The sequence below is a fragment of the Ambystoma mexicanum genome, chromosome 9, assembly GCF_040938575.1.
Source record: "Ambystoma mexicanum isolate Mex_15411 chromosome 9, UKY_AmexF1_1, whole genome shotgun sequence".
In the NCBI taxonomy this organism is placed as follows: domain Eukaryota; kingdom Metazoa; phylum Chordata; class Amphibia; order Caudata; family Ambystomatidae; genus Ambystoma; species Ambystoma mexicanum.
In genome coordinates this window covers 1,396,149,616-1,396,173,339 of record NC_090931.1, presented here as the reverse complement: position 1 = coordinate 1,396,173,339, position 23,724 = coordinate 1,396,149,616, and the positions used below count along the sequence as shown (strand labels likewise).

The window sequence follows — 23,724 nt, the reverse complement described above, 5'->3', positions numbered from 1 at the left end:
AAGGGGGACGATCTTGTACCACAATTCCCTGTCGTAGCGGGCTACGATAGCCAAGGCGTTGGCAGCCTTAATCGTCGTCGCTGGCGATGAGATGACTCTGCGTCCCATCGTGTCCAATTTCTTTCCCTCGCCGTCCGGCGGGGAGGTTGACGTAGAGGACGAGGCCCCCCCCGCTTTCTTCCTGGCCGCCGCGGAGACGACCGAGTCCGGGGTCGGCTGTGCCCGAAGGCACAAGGGGGCCGCGTCCGGGACCCGGTACTTCTTCTCGTACCGATCCCTTCTCGCAGGCGTTGTGGATGGGTTCTTGAGGAGGGCGAGACCCTCATCCCAGATATCGTCCAGTAGAGGTACAGCGAGGACCGTCTTCCTCTTGGCCTCGCGCCGTTGATAAAGGAAACCTTCCTTCTTCTCTTCCGGGCATTCTCCATGTGCGTCTTGTCCTCATGCAGGCAGTAGAGGCAAAGGGAGTGTTCCTCCTCCTTAAAGACATTCTGAAGCTGGCATCCAGGGCAGACCCTGAACAGCTTTCCGGGCGTCGAGCTTCCCTTCTCCTGGGCCATGATCGAGATGGGCCCGAGAAACTTCTGGAGTCCTCCAAAAGCGTGGCTCGACGAAGAATCCGACACAGGTCCCCGTTGATCGGATAAAGAAACGGTGGAGCTTGAGGCTCTTTTGACCGAAAAAGAGAAATTTTTCCTAAGAAAAAGTGTGAAAAAAGCACTAAAGCTCGAGAGCAATAGCACGAGGATCCCAACACTTGAACGTGCAGTAAAAAATCTGAAGATGGCTGCCAGAGGCGGAGCTTAGGGAGAGGGCAGTCATTGGCTGTGGTCAGTATGACGCAGAGATCAGTGATTGGTTACTACTACGAAAGACAGATCAGAAACGAAACTGATACTGATTTTTCTTTACCGAGGATTCCCAGCCTGACGACGGGGAATATTCATGAGCATGTGAATCCATGCCAGACCCCATGCTGGAGAATGTATCCCTTCTGAGGCTTGTGGAATATGGTTAGATCACATGCTGTGCATAGATTAGCGAGCAGTGTTAGAAGAAGGAGGTGGGATGTGGGAAGGGTCATGAGCAAATAAATGTCTTAGAACCGCTTGTCCCACTTGAGTATCTGTCTTGGAATGGGTGTCAATGCAGTAGTGCTGAGTAAAAGTGTGAATGGAGCTCCAAGTAGCTGCCTTGCAAATGGTGTCAAGGGGTACATTTGCAATGAAAGCCAGAGTGGCCCCAATGCCTCTTGTAGAGTGGGTTCTTGGCGTGAAAGGCAACGTTTTTTCAGAAAGGGAGTAACACAGCTGGATACAGTTAACAAACCACTTAGAGATGGCACCTTTAGAGACGCAATCTCCCTCTTTGCCTGTAGCTACGGAGACAAACATTTGGTCTGTTTTCCTTAGCGGTCTAGTTTTGTTTACATAGTATAGGACCGCCCTACGCACGTCTAGGGTGTGTAGTTTCACCTCAGCCAAGCTTTGTGGGTCTTGGAAGAAAGCCGGAAGCTCGATGGACTGGTTCAAGTGGAATTTAGAAATAAACTTAGGTGAGAACCTAGGGTGTGTACGTAAAACCAGTTTATCTTTATGAACCGTAAAGAAAGGATCCTGCACTGACAGTCTGAATTTCACTGACCCTTCTTATAGATGTAATTGCTACTAAGAAGGCTGTCTTATAAGTCAGGTGTTTGAGACTGCTTTTATGCATGGGCTCGAATGGAGGGCCCATGAGTTTAGATAGCACCACATTAAGGTCCCATCCTGGTGGTGGGTTTGAAATTGGAGGGTGAAGTCTCTTTACTCCTTCCATGAAGGCTTTAACCACTGGTACTTTCCACCACGACACCTTGTTATGGGAGGTGGTGTATGCTGACAGAGCTGCCAGGTGTACCTTTAGTGAGTTAAAAACCAACCCTGCGTCCAGCAGGTGGAGCATTTATGTGACAATTATGGAAGGAGTGCAATCAACTGGGTTAATTTGCTTATTCTGGCACCAGATAACAAATCTTTTCCATTTGTCAAAGTAGCAATGCCTCGTGTTTGGCTTCCTAGATTCTCTTAGGATGTCCCTACATCTATGCGGAAAACTGAGATTTCCAAACTCTATGACCTCAGGAGCCATGCTGCCAGGTTCATTGAGTTGGGTTGAGGATGCACTTTCTGACCCTGGTGCTGGGACAGTAGGTTGTACCAGCCCGGGAGTTTGATGGGTTTGCACACCGCTAGTCTGCGTAAGTGTGGGAACCACGGATGTCTCTCCCACATGGGAACAACTAGGACGAGCGTCATCGATTCTCTGTTCATCTTGTTGACCACCTTCCTGATGAGGGGTGTTGGTGGAAAAGCGTAGGCAAACATCCCTGACCAGTTCATCCACAGGGCGTTCCCCTGGGAGCCTGGTTAAGGGAACCTGGATGCGAATCCTGGGCACTGTCTGTTTTCGCTTGTGGCGAATAGGTCTATAGTGGGTAAACCCCACTGAGAGAAGATATCTTCTACGATTTCTCTGTGTAGACACCATTCGTGTTCCCCTGGGAGGGGATTTCTGCTCAAAGCGTCCGCCAGAGAATTGAGATCCCCTGGAACATGTTGAGATGACAGGAAGATGTTCCGTCTGAGTGCCCATATCCATATTTTCTGGGCAAGCTTGGACAGATTTGGCGAACGAGTACCTCCTTGCTTGTTCAGGTAAAACATGGCTGTAGTGCTGTCCGTCCGGATCAGCACTGACAGGTTCAACAGGTAGGGCTTGAACGCTTGAAGCACTCTGAATACTGCCAGAAGCTCTAGCAGGTTGGTTGATATGATTCTTGGTCACTGAGTGAGACCAGAGACCCCAAGCAGTGTGGTGGAGATGGTGTGCTCCCCACCCTGACAGGCATGCGTCCGTTGTGACTACCGCCTTTATCTCGGGATCGTAAAAGGGTTTTCCCTTGGACAGATTTTCTCTTGTCCACCAGTGAAGGCTTTGTACAAGTGTTGGCGAAATGACCACTAGATCGTCCCACTGACCACTTGCCCGAGACCACTGTTTCGCCAACCATTCTTGCATGAGACGCATGCGCAGGCGCGCGTGGGGTACCAGGTAAATACATGACGCCATCATGCCCAGCAAACGCATTGCTTTGTGTACCCTTATTTGGCGACCGGCCTGATATTGCGGAATTTGCAGCAGTATATTCCGAATTCTTTCCTCTGATGGAAAGGCCAACCCCTCTTGTGTGTTTAGGACAGCTCCTAGGAACTGCTTGGAGGTGCTTGGCACCAGACTTGACTTTTTCTCGTTTATGGAGAAACCTAATTCGAAGAGGAGGTTGATCGTTCTTTGAATGTTTGTTCTGCAAATTACTGGGGTCTCCCCCGTGATGAGCCAGTCGTCCAGATAAGGGTACACTGGGATTGCCTCCCTGTGTAGGTGTGCCGCCGCCATTGTCAATACCTTGGTGAATACCCTTGGAACCAAGGCTATCCCGTAGGGCAGTACCTTGAACTGGTAGTGCTGACTGTCCAACTTGAATCGCAAGTATCTTCTGTGCGCTGGGAACATGGAAATATGAAAATAGGCATCTTTCATGTCCAATGTTGCCATGTAATTCCCCTTTTTTAGGAGGGGGATTACCTCTTGGAGAGTAGTCATGCGAAATTTCTGGGGCTTGACATACTTGTTTGCAGGCCGTAAATCCAATACTGGGCGCATTGTCAAATCTTTTTTTGGCACAAGGAAGTAAGTTGAATAAATACCCTTGTTTACCTGGTGTCCCGGGACGAGTTCTATCGCGTCCTTTGCTCGAAGATTGGAGATCTCTTCGAGGAGGATCTTCTGGTGGTCTAATGAGTGTACTTTTTGTCGTGGAGGGTGGTTTCGGGGACACTCTAACAGTTCAATGCAGTATCCTGCAGACACTGTGGACAGCACCCATCTGTCTGATGTGATCCCTTTGCAAGCTTGGGTGAAGTTGGAAATGCGTCCCCCTACTGGGGATGTGTTAGAAGGGACCCTGAACGGAACGTCACTGTTTTGGGGGAGGTGTGCCACCGCTTCTACTGGGGCTGCCTCTACCCTTACGACGTCCTCTTTTGTTACCCCTGCCATAACCCTGGGTAGACGGATGGTTGTTGTTGTTCCATGGTGTACCCTGCCCCTGGGAATAGTTGGAGCCTCTCTGGGAATTTTGGCCATGTGGGCGATGAAAATTGCCATTCCCTCTTTGATTCTGGGGTTCGTTGGTTAATTGGCCCAGGGATTTGAGAGTCTCGTACTCATCCTTGGCATTTTTTAGCCCATCCTCTACCGCCTTGCCAAACAGTAGATCCGGCTCCACCGGTTTGTCTATTAACAATGCTTGGGTCTCGGGTTTGAACCCAGATTGCCGTAACCAAGCATGTCTTTTGATAACAGTGCTCTCTGCTATCAATCTGCCAGCGTTATCCGGGGCATCAAAGGTTGCTTTTAAGATGCAACCAGACACGGCTCTTCCCTCCGACGCAACCCATGCCAACTGGCTTTTTAAGGGTTCTGGGGCAGAGTCGATGAGTGCCGTGACTTCTTCCCACTGGGCTGGTGGCAGTTGTAACTCGCCAGTAGGGTGGTGGAGTTGGCAATCCTTGCCTGGTAGGCGGAAGTGGAGGCTACTTTCCTACCCAAACCATAAATCTTCTTTCTCTCCTTGTCGGGAGGAGCTTCAGACGATGATAGGGGCGTTCCTGCCCTCTTTCGATCCTGGGGTTTACCGCCCTGGTGAGGTTAGGATTTACAAGGGAAGGGTCTATTCTTCTTTGTATAGATTTGAGGATAGGGATGGCCTGGGCAACAGGTCTCCTTTCTCCCACTAATTCCTCGGCAAAGTCCCTCTCTTCCTGTGCTCCCTGTGTGTTAATGTGGAAGTGTTCTGCCGCTCTGGACAAAACCTAATTCAGGAGAGGTTGGTTGTCGACAGGGGAGTCAGTAACCGGGGGTTCTTTGTCTACTCAGGAATCTACCCTGTAGGTTTCTGGGTCGTCCTCGTCTTCCTCTTGGTCCTCGTCATTCCCATAGTAGCCCGTCCCAGTTTGGTCTCCCAACGTGCCCAAATCTGGATCCTCAATAAAAGGTGGATCCTCATTATATTGAGAGTAGGGCTGTATACAGAAGGGGTCCGAAGACCGTGTTGGTGCTTCAACCGGGACTTCTTACTTGGGGGTTGTAACGAGCCAGGCGGGAAATTACCACTCTGGACCCAAGTTATAGGGAAATGAGGTTAACTTTATTCTCCTTAAATATCAGGAACTGACGGTTAGTGCGTAAACGGGTCGTGCATAAGACCACTTCCACCAAGCAGCTTCTCAAGTCTCTTTCTGAATGTCCTTTGCTCTGTGGAACACTTAACTTTCCGGAGAAAAGTTTCCAGAGAAGAGATTTTTCCCTTCCCCGATCTTAATTCCCTTTCCAGAGTGAAACATATACATAAGTCTAAAGTAGAGCCAGACTGAAGGTGGCCGTCTTCTCCCGTCATCTGGCTCTATATTTCTTTGCTTTTCTTTATGCCCCTTTTAAAAGAAGGTTGATCGTTTGTTCGTGACCCATAGGCTCCCCTGGGTCCCATTTTACATGTAGCAGTTCAATCCTAAACGTTTTGTAAGGCCAGTATTGTTCACGCCTTCTGGCTGTGTGAGTGAGTAATTAACTTTTCTCACCTTCGATTCCTCGTTCGTCTCCGTATCACTGTCATGTATCGGAAGAAATCTTCAGGGTTAGGACGCCGTAATTGTCCGGCTTCCAAGGCTTCTACGAGACTTTCTTATAATTCCCATGGTTCTCGTAATTGCCGACGAACGGTGGTAACGGTCCCTTTAAGACCTCGTCTGCCGGGAGCTTGGAAGTTGGCATGGAGACGATGGCGTCCTCTCACGTCCTTCGCTTTTCATCATGCACGTTGAATTAACGTTCAATTGATCAGTTGACTACTATATAAGCCACGCCTGTACCTTTCATCGGCGCTTCTGAATCTCGTATTCTAGCGGCTCACCTTCCCTCGTATCCTGGTTCCTGTCCTTGTGCTTTGTCTTCCTGTTTCTCGACCTTGGATTGATTTCGGACCTGCCTTGCCTACTCCTTGTACTTCTGCTTCCAGCCCTGTTTATTCGACCTCGGAACGTCCACGGACCTGCTTTGCCTACTCCTTTGTACTTTTGCTGCCTGCCCTGTTCATCGACCTCGGAACGTCCACGGACCTGCTTGGAACTTTGCTTCACTGGTACACGGACTAGAGACTGCCTTTTTGTACCATTAGGCGTCCTCGTGCCGTCGGGCTAGTTTTTGCTTCCTGGACTTATTTAGCCTGGATATTCCCGTGCACCTTGCGTCCTCCTGGGGTTATTTCGGAGTTCCGAAGAAATACACAGGTTAGTGGATGGTTTTTACTTTGAGTTGTTGTCCTATTTCGCACCAGTGTGATTATTGTTCATATCACATTCTCTGGGGGGTCTTGTCAATACACCTGAAGAAGACATCCCGTCCGGGATCCTGTTCCCAGAGGTTCTGGACTCGACATTGGTATTCCATCTTTTCGCCAATCAATTGTTCTGGTTGTTTCATTATACTAACTAGTTCGGTAGATTGACGAGAAGAATTCCTCGGCTACACTACGTGGGCAAGAGCGCTACTGACATATTCAGAAGCCTTCTATATAAATGGATGCCAATGAGTCTTTGACTGCCATCATGCAGTTGGTGGCAGATCTACGCAGTGAAATGGCTAACGCTCATGCTGCCACCGAAAGACGCATTGATGAGCTACAGGCTGGTTTTCAACCCATCGGTGCTGGGGCGCCATCACCCGCTGTGGCATCGGGTTCTGGGCTGTCTCCAGCCCGTTCTGACACTGGACCAGTGTACATGACGGCTCAGTTTCCCTTGGCTCCGCCAGAGCGGTTTCTGGGTGACCCTAGGGCATATCGGACCTTCCTTAATCAGTGTAGGTTGCACTTTCTTTGTAGACCAGCCTCCTTTCCAGATTCAACCACGAAAGCGGCCTTCTTATTGTCACACTTGGGTGGTACGGCGGCGGCATGGGCCAATCCACTATTAGAAGAGGGCAGCCATCTCTTGTATAATTGTGACGCATTAATTGAGGCTATGAGTCGGGTGTTTGATGCACGGTATGCTACGCAAGCCACCGACTTACAGTTATTGGCCTTAAATCCAGGAACCTCTACCCTGCTGGCTTACTTAGCCAAGTTTAATCAGTTGGTGGCCGAAACCAATTGGCCAGAGGAGAAAAAGGCATCATTATTTTACAAAGGCTTATCAGACTCCCTCAAAGATACCCTGTCTACGGTACCTGTAATCCCTACAGCCTTCCCTGAATTGATTGATTTGGTGCTCCAGATCGACTCTAGACAAGCAGAAAGAAAAGGGGAGCGAAGACCGCTTCCTCCTACTACGACTACCCCGTCTATTTCTGCCGCTCCGGAACCCATGCAAATCGGAGCATTACGGGGACCATTGTCAGCAGAAACAAGGGAATACCGGAGAAAGAACGGCCTTTGTTTCTATTGTGGGTCGTCAGACCATTTACTACAATCATGTACTAAGAAACCTGCTAAGAAACAGGGAAACGCGAAAGCCCGGCAATAGAAGGGGTTCAGTTGCCGGGTGGTTCTTACAGCAACCCCCTCACGTCAGTACCGTTTGGGTTATCCGTCACTCTGTCTTCCGCCTCCCTCGGTAGGCGGGTGATTCCAGTGGTTTTGGATTCAGGTGCTACAGGGAATTACATCGACGGTGACTATGCTCGGGAGCTGGGGATACGGATTGTCTCCAAAGACTGCCCTGAGGTCGTTAATGCGGTCGATGGCTCAACCCTGATATCTGGTCTAGTGACTAAACGTACTGCTACTTTAGTCATGAAGACAGATTGCGGGCATACTGAGGAGATCTCTTTCGATCTGATTGCCGCTCCACAGCTTAAAGTTATCCTTGGGCTTCCGTGGTTAAAACTGCACAACCCTGTGGTGGATTGGCAGTCGGGTGAAGTGAGCTTCCTTTCCGAACATTGTGATCAGTTCTGTTTGACATCAGTTCAGAAAGACTCTAGTCCTAGCCATGCTCTCATGGATTCCGCCTCTATCATCGGGGCTGTTCTTAACACCCAATTACCTTCGGAATATCGAGAGTACCTGGATGTCTTTGACGCGTGTGGGGCGGAAGTCCTACCACCCCACAGACCTTTTGATTGTCCCATAGAATTGGTTCCTGGGGCCAAGATACCATCTGGGAGGATTTACTCGTTAACACCCAAAGAAGATGTCATCCTTAAGGAATACATCGACAAATCCCTTAAAACCGGCTTCATTCGGTCTTCCCGTTCTCCGGCAGCTTCCCCTCTATTTTTTGTTCCAAAGAAGGAGGGAGATCTTCGCCCCTGTATTGATTATCGGGCCTTGAATGCTGTTACGGTTAGAAACCAATATCCGATACCTTTGATATCAGTTTTGCTTGATCAGCTTGGCTCGGCCAAAGTCTTTTCCAAGCTAGATTTACGTGGGGCGTACAATCTGGTACGCATACGTGACGGGGACGAATGGAAGACCGCCTTTAAAACTAAATACGGGTTATACGAATACACTGTAATGCCCTTTGGTCTATGCAACGCCCCGGCCACTTTCCAATTCTTCATCAATGAAGTCTTTCATGACATGTTGGATCAATACCTGATTGTTTACCTAGATGACATTCTGATTTACTCCCCCAACCATGAAACCCATGTTATCCATGTCAGGGGAGTTCTACAACGTCTGCGGGACAATCACCTATATGCCAAATTGGAAAAGTGTCTTTTTCACGTTCAAGAGGTCGAGTTCCTTGGCTTTAATATCACCAACAAAGGAGTCAAGATGAGCAGATCTAAGGTCTCTGCTATACTAGATTGGCCGGTTCCCCATAATCTGAAGGCCTTGCAATCCTTTTTAGGTTTTGCAAACTTTTATCGACGTTTTGTTCAAGACTTTTCAACCATCGTCTGTCCTCTTACGGCTTTGACTAGCTCGAAGAGATCTTTCCATTGGAATGGGGAGGCTCAACGGGCTTTTGACGCTCTTAAGTCCGCCTTCACATCAGCACCGGTGCTCCAACATCCGGACCCAACCCAACCGTTTATAGTCGAGGCTGATGCTTCGGACGTTGCTTTGGGCGCCATCCTATCCCAACATTGCTCAGATGATGCAGGTTTACATCCGGTAGCCTTTCATTCTAGAAAATTAACTCCTTATGAAAGGAACTATACCATCACTGAGCGCGAATTGTTGGCTATCAGAGACGCCTTCTTGGTTTGGAGGCATCATCTGTTGGGGTCTCAAGTGCCTGTTCAAGTGTTCACTGATCACAGAAATCTTTTGGCTCTTCAATCAGTGAAGTGTACCACTGCACGGCATGCGCGCTGGCATGAATTCTTTTCGATGTTTGACTTCAATATTACCTATCGTCCTGGTTCGCAGAATTCTAAGGCGGATGCTCTCTCACGTCTACATGGTCCCGCCAAATCCTCTCACGCCTCTGGTATACCTTTGTTACCCACTCGGGTGGTATGTGGTTGCTCGTTACGCCCGTCAATAAAATCCCTTATACAGGAATGGCTTCAAAACAATCCACCAGAAGTAGCCAAATACAATCTGGAGATCGTAAATTCATTGCCCTACAGCCAGGGTAAAATATTTCTGCCTACTCTAGGGACGCGACGTACAGCTATACAATGGTGTCACGATTCATCTCTGGCTGCTCATCCAGGTATTAGGAAGACGGTGGAGTTACTTAAAAGATGGTGTTGGTGGCCATCCTTATTACAGGATGTTACTGAATACGTAAACACATGTTCGGTTTGTGCCCAATGTAAGACAGCACATGGTAAACCAGTGGGTTTGCTACAAACTATGCCTATTCCTGATCGCCCTTGGTCCTCCATTTCCATGGATTTTGTTGTGGAACTACCTGAGGTGGAAGGTTTTGATACCATTTGGGTGGTCATCGACTATTATACCAAAATGGCTCTATTCGTGCCTTGTCAAGGAATTCCTAATGCACCGAAACTGGCGGATCTCTTTCTAAAGAATGTATTTAGGTTGTTCGGTCTTCCTTCTATTATCATCTCCGACCGCGGCCCTCAGTTTACTTCACGTTTTTGGAGAGCCTTATCGGCCGCTTTAGGCATTGAAGCTCGGTTTTCAAGTGCTTATCATCCTCAAACGGATGGGCAGACCGAACGTCTGAACGCTACTATGGAACAGTACATTAGATGTCTCATCTTTCAGCGTCAGGACAATTGGCTCTCGGTACTGTCTATGGCCGAGTTTGCCTATAATAATTCTCTCCACACTGCTACACAGGTTTCTCCGTTTTTTGCCCTTCACGGACAACATCCACGTTCCTTGCCTCTTGCCCCCGAACTGACGGCCCACAACCCGGCTGCCCTTGCCTGTGTTAGGGACATTTCTGGCACCCATGATCAGGTCAAAAGACAGTTGTTGGAGGCTCAAAACAGGACCAAATTGTATGCGGACCGGCATCGTACCCCCGCTCCGGTATATCTCCCGGGCATGAACGTGTGGTTATCTACACGCAATTTACGACTGCCTGGTCAGAGGAAATTACTTCCACGTTTCATCGGGCCATATGTTATTTCACATGTCATTAACCCGGCAGTGGTACGTTTGGTTCTTCCGCGTTCGTGGAAACTTCACCCGGTTTTCCACGTGTCTCTGATTAAACCATGTCGTCCTGATACCCGTCTTCCCTCCCATCCTCCACCTATCAGGGTTCAGGGTGCGGTGGAGTATGAGGTTGCGGCGATCTTGGACACTAAGGTTCGGAACGGTAAGAGACTTTACTATGTCGACTGGAAAGGTTATGGTCCGGAGGATCGCACCTGGGAACCTTGTGAGAACGTTCATGCCCCTGCTCTGTTGTCCCGCTTTTGGAAATCTCGGAAAGTGGGGGCCTCTTTGGGGAAGGAAACTGTCATGTATCGGAAGAAATCTTCAGGGTTAGGACGCCGTAATTGTCCGGCTTCCAAGGCTTCTACGAGACTTTCTTATAATTCCCATGGTTCTCGTAATTGCCGACGAACAGTGGTAACGGTCCCTTTAAGACCTCGTCTGCCGGGAGCTTGGAAGTTGGCATGGAGACGATGGCGTCCTCTCACGTCCTTCGCTTTTCATCATGCACGTTGAATTAACGTTCAATTGATCAGTTGACTACTATATAAGCCACGCCTGTACCTTTCATCGCCGCTTCTGAATCTCGTATTCTAGCGGCTCACCTTCCCTCGTATCCTGGTTCCTGTCCTTGTGCTTTGTCTTCCTGTTTCTCCACCTTGGATTGATTTCGGACCTGCCTTGCCTACTCCTTGTACTTCTGCTTCCAGCCCTGTTTATTCGACCTCGGAACGTCCACGGACCTGCTTTGCTTACTCCTTTGTACTTTTGCTGCCTGCCCTGTTCATCGACCTCGGAACGTCCACGGACCTGCTTGGAACTTTGCTTCACTGGTACACGGACTAGAGACTGCCTTTTTGTACCATTAGGCGTCCTCGTGCCGTCGGGCTAGTTTTTGCTTCCTGGACTTATTTAGCCTGGATATTCCCGTGCACCTTGCGTCCTCCTGGGGTTATTTCGGAGTTCCGAAGAAATACACAGGTTAGTGGATGGTTTTTACTTTGAGTTGTTGTCCTATTTCGCACCAGTGTGATTATTGTTCATATCACATTCTCTGGGGGGTCTTGTCAATACACCTGAAGAAGACATCCCGTCCGGGATCCTGTTCCCAGAGGTTCTGGACTCGACATTGGTATTCCATCTTTTCGCCAATCAATTGTTCTGGTTGTTTCATTATACTAACTAGTTCGGTAGATTGACGAGAAGAATTCCTCGGCTACACTACGTGGGCAAGAGCGCTACTGACAATCACCAAGCATTTCCGCTTCGGCCTTGAACACATTCCGAACCTCTCATCCGTGTCTGTTCTCCAGGCAACTGACAGCTCGTTTACTTACCCCCAAAAAGTCAGAACAGGTTAAAAAACAAAGCAAAAATATTGGGGTCCATAGAAACTATGGCGAGACAGTTGCTAAAATAAATCTTTCCTAACACTTTAAATTATCACTTAAGACTTTCAATTATTTTTCCACGTCATTCTAGCAAAAATTCCATAAAACACTGGTGGTTGTCCATGGTGGATTGGAATGATAACAAATAGCCACCAGCAGCATTGTTGAGCGGCAAGTTTTCCATGGTCACACGCGATAGCTACCCTTGAAAAAGTCATGCAGAGACAAATTCAAAAGTGTGCTTGCTGACGACATTTGATTTTGTGGAATTTCACGACCTCCATAAAGAGACTTTGTTGGTCGATCAGCATATAGTGCGTGCGTTTACTTTCTGATGCAATATTTTAGAAGCATAGTATATATATTTATCAAGGGTGTGCATGTATCTATCAAGGGAGCAACATAGCGTGCCACACGGACACAAATCTAGGTTTATTTTCAAATGAAGTCAGGTCTGCCCCAGCCTAATATTGCAGTGCCCACTGGAGCATAGGCATAGCTCTCAATCATTTGTGTCGCAAAGGCGGGTGAAAACACCTGATTTTATTTTTGGCGGGTGAGAGGCCCATTGAAATGAATGGGCGTGCAGGAGGCACGGCGGGTGAGTCAGCTGTTTACAAGGCGGGTGACACCCGCCAAAAGCGTGTGAGTTGAGAGCTATGCATAGGAGAAGCTGGAGGAAGCCTGAAAAGCAAACGGCTTCCTGAAAAAGACCAACACTGAGACTAGCTCCTCCCTCCAACCCTATCCTCTAACTCTCAGAGCACAGTTTAAATAAAAAGGCTACAATGCGCTGGCCACTGAGCAAAAAAACAAACGTTTTTGATATTGCACTGCCACCTATCGGAATTTGCGGAAACTGCAGTATTACTTTTTTCAGCAACATTGAAGATTTCCAACGAAACAAGTTTGCTGGTTCGGGTGCATTTTGCAGACCCTGTATAGACTAGCGCATAACTCTGCTTCTAATCACTTGGCTGCAATAGCGCAAACCTTAACCTGCCAACTAATGACATGGGGGTTGCCACATCATATTTTTGCAGATATCTTCAAGTGTTTTCACAGGTGTAAATCCAGGTTTGAACCCAGACACCATTCGCAAACCGGTTATAGATATGGCACTGGCAACTGTGCCCTCGCTCTCAGAGGCAGTCAGCAGCCAAGACTACATATGGAAACGTCTGTATTTCACTATCTATTGTAGGAACAATGTCTGGACATTAGCCTTGAACTCGACTTATGCAGGGTTTCTTGGTAGGAAGATACTAACTATACAAAGGATGCCACTGTGATAAAAATGCAACTTCAGCGCGGTATGAACGAACACACTTATCAGCTGCGAGAGCAGCATATAAAAGGGGAGAGTGGGTTCTTTCTGATATCTGTGAAATTAAAAGCTTAATAAAACGAATCCATAAATCCTTGGGCACGGGTAAGTGTAATCAAAGTTAGAGGTAGAATGAAGCGCGGTTAATAGTCCCAAAAGCTTGCTTCTGCTTTAAACGTGTGCAAGCATTTTTGTTTGTGGCAAAAGCCGCTGCTTCATAAGCACACAGCATGCAATCCCAGTGCAGCGTTAAGAGCAACACACAGATTGTTATTTTTCTAGGTCAACCGTTTAGAGCTTACAGGATCTGCTAGTGAAAGAGGAATATATGACCATTTGATAATTCACAATAATTTAGGAAACGTGATTTTCTATTGAAGCCGGCAAGCACCACAGCAGTTTTAAATCGTTTGCAGACGATTTTCCCTTTGGAGAGGGTTAGAGTGTTCCGAATATGTAACAATTACACAGCAGTATGGCCGTGGTTCAAGGCTCTGATGGTGTCATAGTGGGTAGCAATTCCCATTAGAGTCAGGAAGAGGCGACCAGGTAGAATAGTAAAGTTTTGCTGCTCGTCTCAAATGTTTCAATAACATAATTTTGTGTTGTGGGAACTGGGGGTGGATTGTAATGTCACAACTCTGCAACTAGGGGGCGGTGTGGGATGGTTCATGGACCCAATGATCAATCGTAACATATGTATTCCTATATGGGTCCAAAAGGCGAGAGACAATCATTTTTGTGTAGGGAGATTTTGTCTATGTTGCACGATCACAAAAGATAATTAGTTTGATTTCTATAAAAGTTTTCCATTTTGAGGACGGTTCATTGAAAGCGCCTTTTCATGCAGTTCTGTTGCGTGTTTTGTTTGAATTTGCTGTCCCAACTGCATCTGGGGCCCTGAATAAAATTGTGTTACTTCTTGCACTGGTGTACACTTCTTTTTGACTACCACTGTAATTTTTTGGTGAGTTCTACGAGGCAACCCCCAATACACCACCATCCACTGCAACCTACACAGTGAAACAGGGTGGTTGGTGGCACGCTGGCCACGTGCAATTTAAATTCTCTCAGAGGTCCCAATTGGTATTCAAGTCCAGGATGAGGCTTCAGATGAGGACTCATCAGGGTAAAGTTTAATAAAGCAGTCAGAGGAAATGAACACTCATTAAGGCATCATAGCAGAGCGGCAGGGTGGAGTCTCCCAATGCTGCGTCTGGAACTGCTTTCATGTGGGGCCTGCACATTTTCTTTGAACATATAAACAGTCACTAAGTGCTCAGGAGGTAGGGGTGCAGATGGCAAAAGGTAGAAGTAGATAGCAAGAGAAAGGGAGGGCACAGGAGTGAACAGGGTTCCAATGACAAAAACAATGTACAACTTTGAAAGAGAAACTAGGGCAGCACCTCTCTTAATGAAAATGATTTCTTCCCAATGCACAAGGATACTATTCTGTTAATTAATAACTGTATTGCCTTACTATTGCAGAACACCAGCATCTTCCACATAATTCTGCCTTCAGGAAACACGCACATGTAGAAAATGTCAGCAGTTTGCATTTATTGCTACATATATTTAACTTACTACTTGCCCTACATTGGTATGGTTTCTCCAATTACATTTACTGAAGAGTGTTCGCTTTGTGAAACAAACCTGCTGAATTACCCATGTGTTAGAGTGGAACGTGGCAATACTTGAATTGATGATTCTTTGGGTGAATAAGATTATAAACTTTATAATAATGCAATCTGTTGGGACGATGGATCATTAGGTCGCACAGCTATGATACAAAGGACTCAGACTCTTGCTTGATAAAATCATATTTAGGTTGACATCTTTGAAGCGTAAATCACTTTTTAAAAAACAAGTGGGGAGAACCTCCTTTTATCTGCCAGTGTATAATTAGGTATGGACAAAATTGAGACTGCAAAGCATATTCTATGTGAATGTGAGAGTTTATCCACCATGCGGTTTAAATACTTACTAGCCTACAATAACACAAAGAATAACTGTATTTTAAGTGAAATTTGGGAAAGTCTGCTAGAGGGTAATGATATAAATCCGATTTTTTATATGATGACATTTTAGTATTAGCGATTTTAAAAGAATTGTCATATGGAATTTTATGTTTTAAATAGCAACTCTTTTAGTCAGTAGAAGATTTTAGCCTGTTAGTAATGAGTACATTTTGTAATGTACGATTATGTGTATTGTGGGATGTTTTAACCCACTCATCCAAGCCCTACAATAGAACTGTGCATTACTGGCAGCGGAAACATCAAAATGGCCGCCGGAAAGCATGCTGCTGGCCAGAAATCACCAGAAAGTGCGCAGTGACAACCTGACAGATGGGCCACCATCCACTTTTGCCTCGGTCAGTGTTAATACAGGAAACCATTGCCAGACCCCATCCTTTGGCTGCACACAGAGCAAAATCAGTGCAAATGAATACAGAGCTGTTCAAAAATCTGTTATTTAGTGTCAAAAATTGCTAAAATCATGGCTCACAAAACCACCAAGAGGACACAACTTCTTGTTGGGTGTTCTACATTACTCTACTGCAAGAATCCACATCAGTACAACGTCAGCAAGAATCATATGTTATTAGGACAAAATCCCATGTTAAAGACATTTGATTTAAAGACAGCTGTCAAAAATGGGTGCAGTACCAGTGCTCGCCACTGACAGGTGCTGGCGATTTCTAAATCCTGCAAGGAGAGCTGTCTTGCAGAAGCTAAATATGCCAAAGCAGAGAAGTCTATCACAATGCCATATAGAGTGCCACACATTGATTTAATGTGGAAAAAGACTTGATTAAAGATATATTGCTTATTTTCAGTTTATAATGTTATATTTTTTTTCACAAGGAACTAAGTTGCAATTGATTAGAAGGCAGTCTGATTTAATTAAAAGTTCAAGAGGCCTTCTGTTCCCTGGGAAGCCTTCACACCTCGTCTTACAACCAACAGCACAGGATATCGCATTGTGCATGTAAATCAGGAGAGGAGGAGATTTTCTCTGCAGCCCAGAAGAAAGAACAATGGGGGCTTTGGGATGAATAGAATATGCTGATTTGAGGTGTAACTGTCAACACTGCTCTGGGAGAAGCAAGACATGTGACCATCTGACTCACCAAGCTTCTAGGGGCGGACCAGACTGGGTTGTGGATTTAATATTCCACCAAATATATGTTTAAGGAAAATGCTTCTAAAATATTGCATCAAGCTGACAGAAATGTACAACTTTGGGATTCTTAATATGACAAATGCCCTCACAGTTTGAGACTAAGCTGAAATCCGTACGATGTTCCGAGACCAAATTCCGGGATTTATTAATATTGTAGACACTGTATTTATACTAGAAAATTGAAAAGTTACAGTCATATGCTCAGAGAGGGTGTGTACCTCCGTGTAAGATTTGGTGCAAAACCAATATGGCGAAACCCACTAAAATCGCGAATAAGTTGTCATTTCTGAACCCAAGCTCTTAGAAAGATCAGGGTTGAACAGAGACCGGTCTTAATTAATCAGTTATGTGTACATGTATTCTCAACAACTTGTGTATCTGGGAAGCATGTTTGGTTATGAAAAATTGATTTCTAAGTAAAAGCAGAGGGGAGGGATTTCAGCTTCAGCCATAAACATGACACCTGATGACTCATTCTGACTCACTAATCCTTTCTCCAGTCAGGTCACAGGGAATCCTCTAACCTATCAAATCCTTAGTGGGTTGGGCATAGAGAGTCAGCCTCCACACCCCCTTGGGAAACACATAAAAAGAACCCCTGAGACCCAGATAGGGACACACTAATTTTTCCACTACTCACCGATTCCTGCGCAGCACTCTGCCCGACCAGATCCAGACAATATACAGACAGATTCCAGACTCCAGATAGATCCAAGGACCAGACTCTAGAACCAAGCTCTAGAACCTTGGAGAAGCAGAGGCCTAATTCCAAAAGCTGAATTCTCTTCAGCAGGCCTCAAAATCTTTTGCAACCTGATTCTCAACAGCCGGGCCGTGCTGTTTGCTTCTGGCTAGAACCCTGTGCCAGAACCAGATCCAGACCCAGAGAGAACAGTGCTGTATCCAGACCCAGACCAGAGGACGTGCAGTGCTGAACGCAGAACCTAGAGGGCCTGAGACCTGTCCGGTGGCGAGAGTGCAGTCCAAACCTGACCAGATCTGTGACGAGGTCCGTTCCATTCTAAAACTAGGATTGAGTATCTAGCCTAGAACTGTGCATAGTCATCTCCTAGGCATAGTCATCTCTTAGTCTAAAGTAAGCTTATCCCATCCAAATCAACCTGTCCAGAACTGCATTTAGAATTTTGTGTCCATCCTGCGATTTCAAATCTGTAAAAGCGTCATCTGTCATTCTGAAATCTTGACTTAATTTCTGAAAATCTACCTCCACAAAAACACCTGCATCTTTTGAACCGTATGTCCTAGAAGCGGAATGTAACTGTCATATTAAAGCTAAGAACCTTAGCTTTCCAACAAACCCTTATCGTTTTTCCGTAATCGCGATTTACGGACGCGGAAAAAGTGCCGCAAATTACAATTTAGCTCCATTTCACCACTTGTAAAAATAGCTGCTTCTTGCTTACCACTGCTAAATTTCGTTTTCCATCTGATAACCATTCAGGAATCATTGTTAGTGTTGACCTGAACCAATCTAAGTAACTATCACCTATTCTGAATATCCTTTAGTGAGTTAAAAGCATTTTAGCACATTTTCACTTCATTGCAATCACACCTTCAAAAGTATTTTTGCCTGTTTAAAATCATACCGGTCTTCTCTAAGCTTGCTGGGGGGAACTGGGATTGAACTGCATTATTAATTGTATTCTTGAAACCTGTGTGTCCTCATTTCCATCTCTTCCTATTCCATAAGGGGGGAGTGAGTTGTCACATGGGAAAAAGTGATCATATTTTCTCTTGTTGAAACCATATCAAGTTTATTTCTGTGTTGCATTCTTTCACACACCTTGCATTTCCTTGAAACCATACAAAGTATGCTCTGCTACCTTATCCTTTCTATACCAACTCCTCATTGATTAAAGAGAGGGTGCTATTGTAATATTACCCATTGTTGACCACTATTATACTCATAAGTGTGCTATCAGATATTATTTTGTTCATAAAAGTGTGATATATATATATTGTTAATTCCTCAAATAAATCTTTTAATTTGCAAAACAAACCTACTTCTTGGCTCAGTGAGGTCAGAGGGATTCAAAGAGAGGGGCGTTATATAAGGGTTCATCATCCAGATTCAAAGAATTTGACATAAAAATATATGAATAAGGGCTTCCATTGGGCATCCCAGACTAGACATTGACTTAGTTGGAGTGCTGGATTGGAGTCACTTACAGTATATATGCAAAGCCTTGTTGGCTGTGTGCGTATTATTAATAAATAATTAGGGATCACTTGCTGCGTGATTCAGACTTTACAACTTGCCATTGGCAGACAAACGAAAACATCACAGGAAAACAAGCAGAAACTCAACAAAAACACTTCACATCAAAGACAGACAGAGAAAAGACACTTACTGACTTGTAGCCCACAATCTTAATAGAAATCTGGTTGCCAATGGTTAACTGGCAGGGCCAAGCCATGGGTCTTCGCTCGATCTTCTTGAAGATGGAGAGGCGCTCCAGGCTCTCTCTGCAAAAGACAGATGAGATGCAGAGAACAATAGGCTAAAACACCAGGGAAGAAGCACTTAATGCGTCACAAATAAAATAGTATTAATCAACTTTAAAGGGCCACTCTCATGGAAAAATCCAACAGGTCCCCATTCCCAGTAAAAAACATACTACCCCGATGCACTAATTTGATTTAGGGAGGCACAGAAGATACTTTGCTCTCCAACTGAGGGTTCCCCCCAACACCACTGCCAATAAGCAACTACAGCCCTCTTTGAAGTTGCTTACAGCGACGAGCAGGCACTGAAACAAGGTACGAGGCTGCATAACATGGTGGTGTTCAGATGCAGGTGACCTGCCCCCCACATGAGTGGAGGTACCACCTGACGGCAATCATCAAACAGGGCATCAGGGCTCCCGGCAGTGACGTAATGACCATGTGCCACGAGAACAGTAGCAGGGCTTACGAGTGTAGGTTGAAACTGAGAAGCGACAATTATCACAATGTGGAATATTTGGGTTTTTTCTTTTTATTTTTTTATATAACACAGGTAGTGACTGCATTAGCAAATTCTGCTTTTTTCCAGCACTGTGGCACATACCATTGTATTACTTGCATGCACTGCACTCCACAGAAAGGGTGCAGCATATCATTTTATGTAGCACATGGCCCCACATTTGCGCATGACCCACAGCATAACACATTTCTCACCCTTTGCTTCCATGACAAGATCACTGAAAATACCTGGTGTAGGGCATCACATTCCCACATACATCATATTCTACAGAGAACACACAGCATATTGGATGCCATACCTGCCCTTAGCCCAGTGCATGAAAAAACATTTTTCCGAGTTGCATGGCAACTGGACAAAAGCTGCACAACACGTACACACAAACTCACCACATTTTTACTTTTTGCACAGAAGCACAGCTGACCATGTTTTTATATTGTGCACGTGATGTCATGTGCAACTCTTTTTTGAGACACTGTACTGTTAGGTCTTGTGTTTGCAGGAATGTTAGGAGCAGGAGCTCTGCCCTTTTCTGGAATGGGTCTCAAGTAGAGGCACTAAACTGCTTTTGTACTATATTAGGCCATAACTGTTAGCTGGAAGCATTTGACTGAATTTGGTCTAGGTGTGTGAGGCGATTGCCAGCTCATTAGTGCAAGGGAAGTGTTTCCCATGAGATGAATGCCTGATCCCATGAAACAAGTGCTGCCTCATCAGATTGGAAGGAATTGTCTCGGCAGGATAGCTCAGCAGCAACGTGCTCGCCTTAGAAGCAAGACGACACAGAGCAACACAGGTTCGAACCCGGGTCCACGCTTAGAAACCTCTGGGTATTAAGCGTGTCATAAATAACCTATCATATCATATAAGGTTTGTGAAGGCTGCAGCAAGTGTTCTCAGAGAGCCACAATACTAAATATACTGAATAATATGGGGAAATTAGCAGAAATGATGGTTGACAGAAATGGTGAACAGCAGTGGACCAGGCTATTCATCGCAGGAAGAGTGCTAGAAGGCCGTGTACCAGGGCTGGCAACATTAACAAATATAGGGAGTTCCATGCTGTGCAGAAGCAGACGGTGGGATAAACAGAGGTATGTGTGTGCCATGTTGCTTCGTTGCCTATTGGCCCATTTCGGTGGGACGTTGCAGCCCCAATTGTCTGAGGTAATATGGCCCAATTGAAATGAAGCCCTTTTTCGAACTGTTTTCCTGAAATGGGATTGGTGAATTTTTTTGGGCTGATCAAAGGGGTGTGACTATGTGGGGTGGGTGGTGATCTTTTTGTGATGAGATGGAAATTCTTGTGTATAGGTGCGTTACAAATGCCATATCATATCATATCAACTGCCAGTAGTTTATCAACAATGTATAGAGCTGTTTAGTTGGCGGGTGATGATCAGCCAATCACCTTCCTAGAATATTTTTGTCACACTTTTATTAACATATGCTAATGCTCGTATTGTGGCTATAAAATGTTGTGCCTGCAAGGGGCGGGACGAAGCGGACTTGTTTTGTTCATCTGCCCGGTCGCCATGTAAGAATACATTTTGTGTTTTTCCTGCATGTGGGACACTCCTTTGAGTTCTTTTTTTTACCCGAGTTGGGAGCGCCTTAGCGCTACAGTGAGAATGAAACCACAAGCTTTAAAAGCCATACATCCGCTATGACCTTAAAAAACAGAAACAAGGACAACAGGGTAATGGATTGTGGTCTATGGTTGTTGATCTTTGCTAAGGGCCAGCGGGCCTATGAAAGAAGGGGAACTGATTCAAAAGAACTTGCAAAGGTCAACCAGCCCAAAAACGAAAACACACCAATGTAGTGTCTTGGTCAATTCTCTGAGAAATGGCACTCTTCAAAATCAAGCTATTATTCAACACCTTAAAGGAATAGTGCGCTCAAAAATGGTTTTGTCCCGAGCGTTTGGGCATGTGGTTTTAAGCAAACTGACCAATCGTAAAAACATTTTACGTTCACCTCTTCTGCAACAATCCATCCCCACTCCATTATAAACGGCCAAAGCGCCAAACACCATGACTATTTTTTACTCGGGTGTGATTCTGGGGAACTTCTTACCTGGGACTACTTTGCAGGCTATTTAAACCACGCCCGAACAGCAGCCCATGCTTCACGTTATTCTGCACTTCAGCAGCGTGACGATCACCATGCCTGCAGCATCCAGTCATCTGCCACGCCCACCTCGAAGCTGGACACCATCCTAGAAGAAAGAGAAATAAGAACAAGAACTTACCTTTTAATTTTCATCTGTTCCCGAATTCGCCGCACTTCATAATTGGAAAAGACACGCCGGAAATAAAAGCATTGCATTGCTAGCAGGCGCGCCGCGCCATACTTACCAGTCTGCATCTCCACGGTTCAGTGCTGCAGCCATCATTTCATCACTGCATCCGTGGAACCTGGAAAGGGACAAAGAACAAGGTGAGCCGGGTGCTAACAAAGACAATCAAAGCAACCATATTATACTCACCAGATTTACCGCTCCCCTAGGCATCTTTCATCGGCGTTCCACCTCTTTAACGCCGCACCTGTGGGAGGAAAGAACACTTGTTAAAGACATTTATTTAGCTTTTACCGGACAACGCTGGGTAATACAGACTCTTACCAACGTGCAACCTGCAGCACTTCAGGTGAACTCTTCTCAGATTAAGCTGCAATACAAAGGGATAAAAACGAGTGAATAACAGACAATTGAACTCTATAGACATTATACTTACGGCTCCTTGCCATTTACCACGGAGTCCAACACGTCTGTAACTCACCCAAAATCTTCAAACCAGTGAAGCAACTGGGATTCTACGCGCCCCTGCGCTCGGTGCAGGATGGAGAGCTCATCATTACAAACAATAATGTGGACTATGGCAGTAGAAAATACATCAGCATATCCCTGATAGGCCTCTGGAACTTGTATGATATTGGAAACCATGAGTGGTGTTTCTTGGTCTCTTGGTGATTCTTTAGGAGTTACCGAGGAGGGATCCAGGGATAGACAGTGGGACATACAGAACTCTGAGCCCAGGAATAATGATCCTGCTGTCCAATTGATATACGGATTGTGCTTTTGTAACCAGGGTGTTAGGCAGAAACCTGTGCAGTTCCCTTGGGGAACACTGCAAAAGATTTAAGACTACAGGTAGAGCAGTAAACCCCTTTGGTAGCAGTCCGTACCACCCAGATTTACCTGGTAGCTGTGGCTGAGCAGTCAGACTTCTCTCAAGAAGAGTTAGGCAGTATGCAAAGTATACACAATAGGTACCAAAACACAATAGCACAAGCAAACACTGACCAGAGCTTGGTTTCAAAAGAATATAGTTATTTATTTAAAAACACACATAAGTAAAAGCACTCTAGCAAAGAATATGGTAAAAATCACTTCAACACAGTTATAACGAAAGTAGATTCAATCCTTTCTCCTATCTAGACAACTCTAGGTTAACACCACTTAATTAAAACAGAGGTGAGTGCTTAACGTTAGATGACACTCTAGTAGTTTCCAAGAAAGGGAGAGAAAAAGCAGAAATAGGTTAAACACACCACTCTAAGGTCCAGAACACTTGCAATAGGCTTAAAGAAGAACAAAGTCACAGGTGAGCAAAAGTCACTAGGCAGGGCCCACTCTTAGAGCAGCCGGAGCGAAAATGTGCCCAAGATCACACTGTTCGTTAGGGATTCAAAGTCTTGCAAATAGTCAGAAAGAGTTTAGAGTGGCTCAGAAAGTTTAGCCAAAGTGTCCCAGGCACTCCTAGGGTCGAAAGCCGGGGACTAAATCTACCCCGTACAGTCGGTGGCCAGGGAAGCCAGGCGGAACACAGTACCTCAAACGGAAAGGATCCTCCAGCGGGGGCAGTTGTTCCAGGCAGTGACAGCAAGGCTCGACGTCGATCAGGGGAGAAGAATATCTCGCTGAAGAGCAGAAGAGAAAGGTCGTAGCACTGCCCGGGAAGAAACCAGCCGCGGAGTCCTCCGGTTAAAGGGTTGTACCGACTTTCGCGGTATGGGAGTAAAGTGTGGTATTCCGGTTGCCGGGGTGCTTGGCACAGGCAAGGCGGCCACGAGAAACTCCAAAGAAGCGGAAAGAAGGCGAAAACTGGTTGTCCCCACCAGTCAAAGGAAGGAGCCACTC

General features: G+C 45.9%; 1 protein-coding gene across 1 annotated transcript in view; it reads right to left on the bottom strand.

Annotated features, from left to right (window-relative positions):
- XRCC5 (X-ray repair cross complementing 5) overlaps positions 1–23,724 on the bottom strand; it is a 1,556,689-nt gene that overhangs the window by 1,272,359 nt on the left and 260,606 nt on the right. Inside the window, exon 7 of the mRNA XM_069616805.1 lies at positions 18,970–19,084. Coding sequence (XP_069472906.1) covers positions 18,970–19,084 — 115 coding nt within the window. The remainder of the gene's footprint in view (positions 1–18,969; positions 19,085–23,724) is intronic.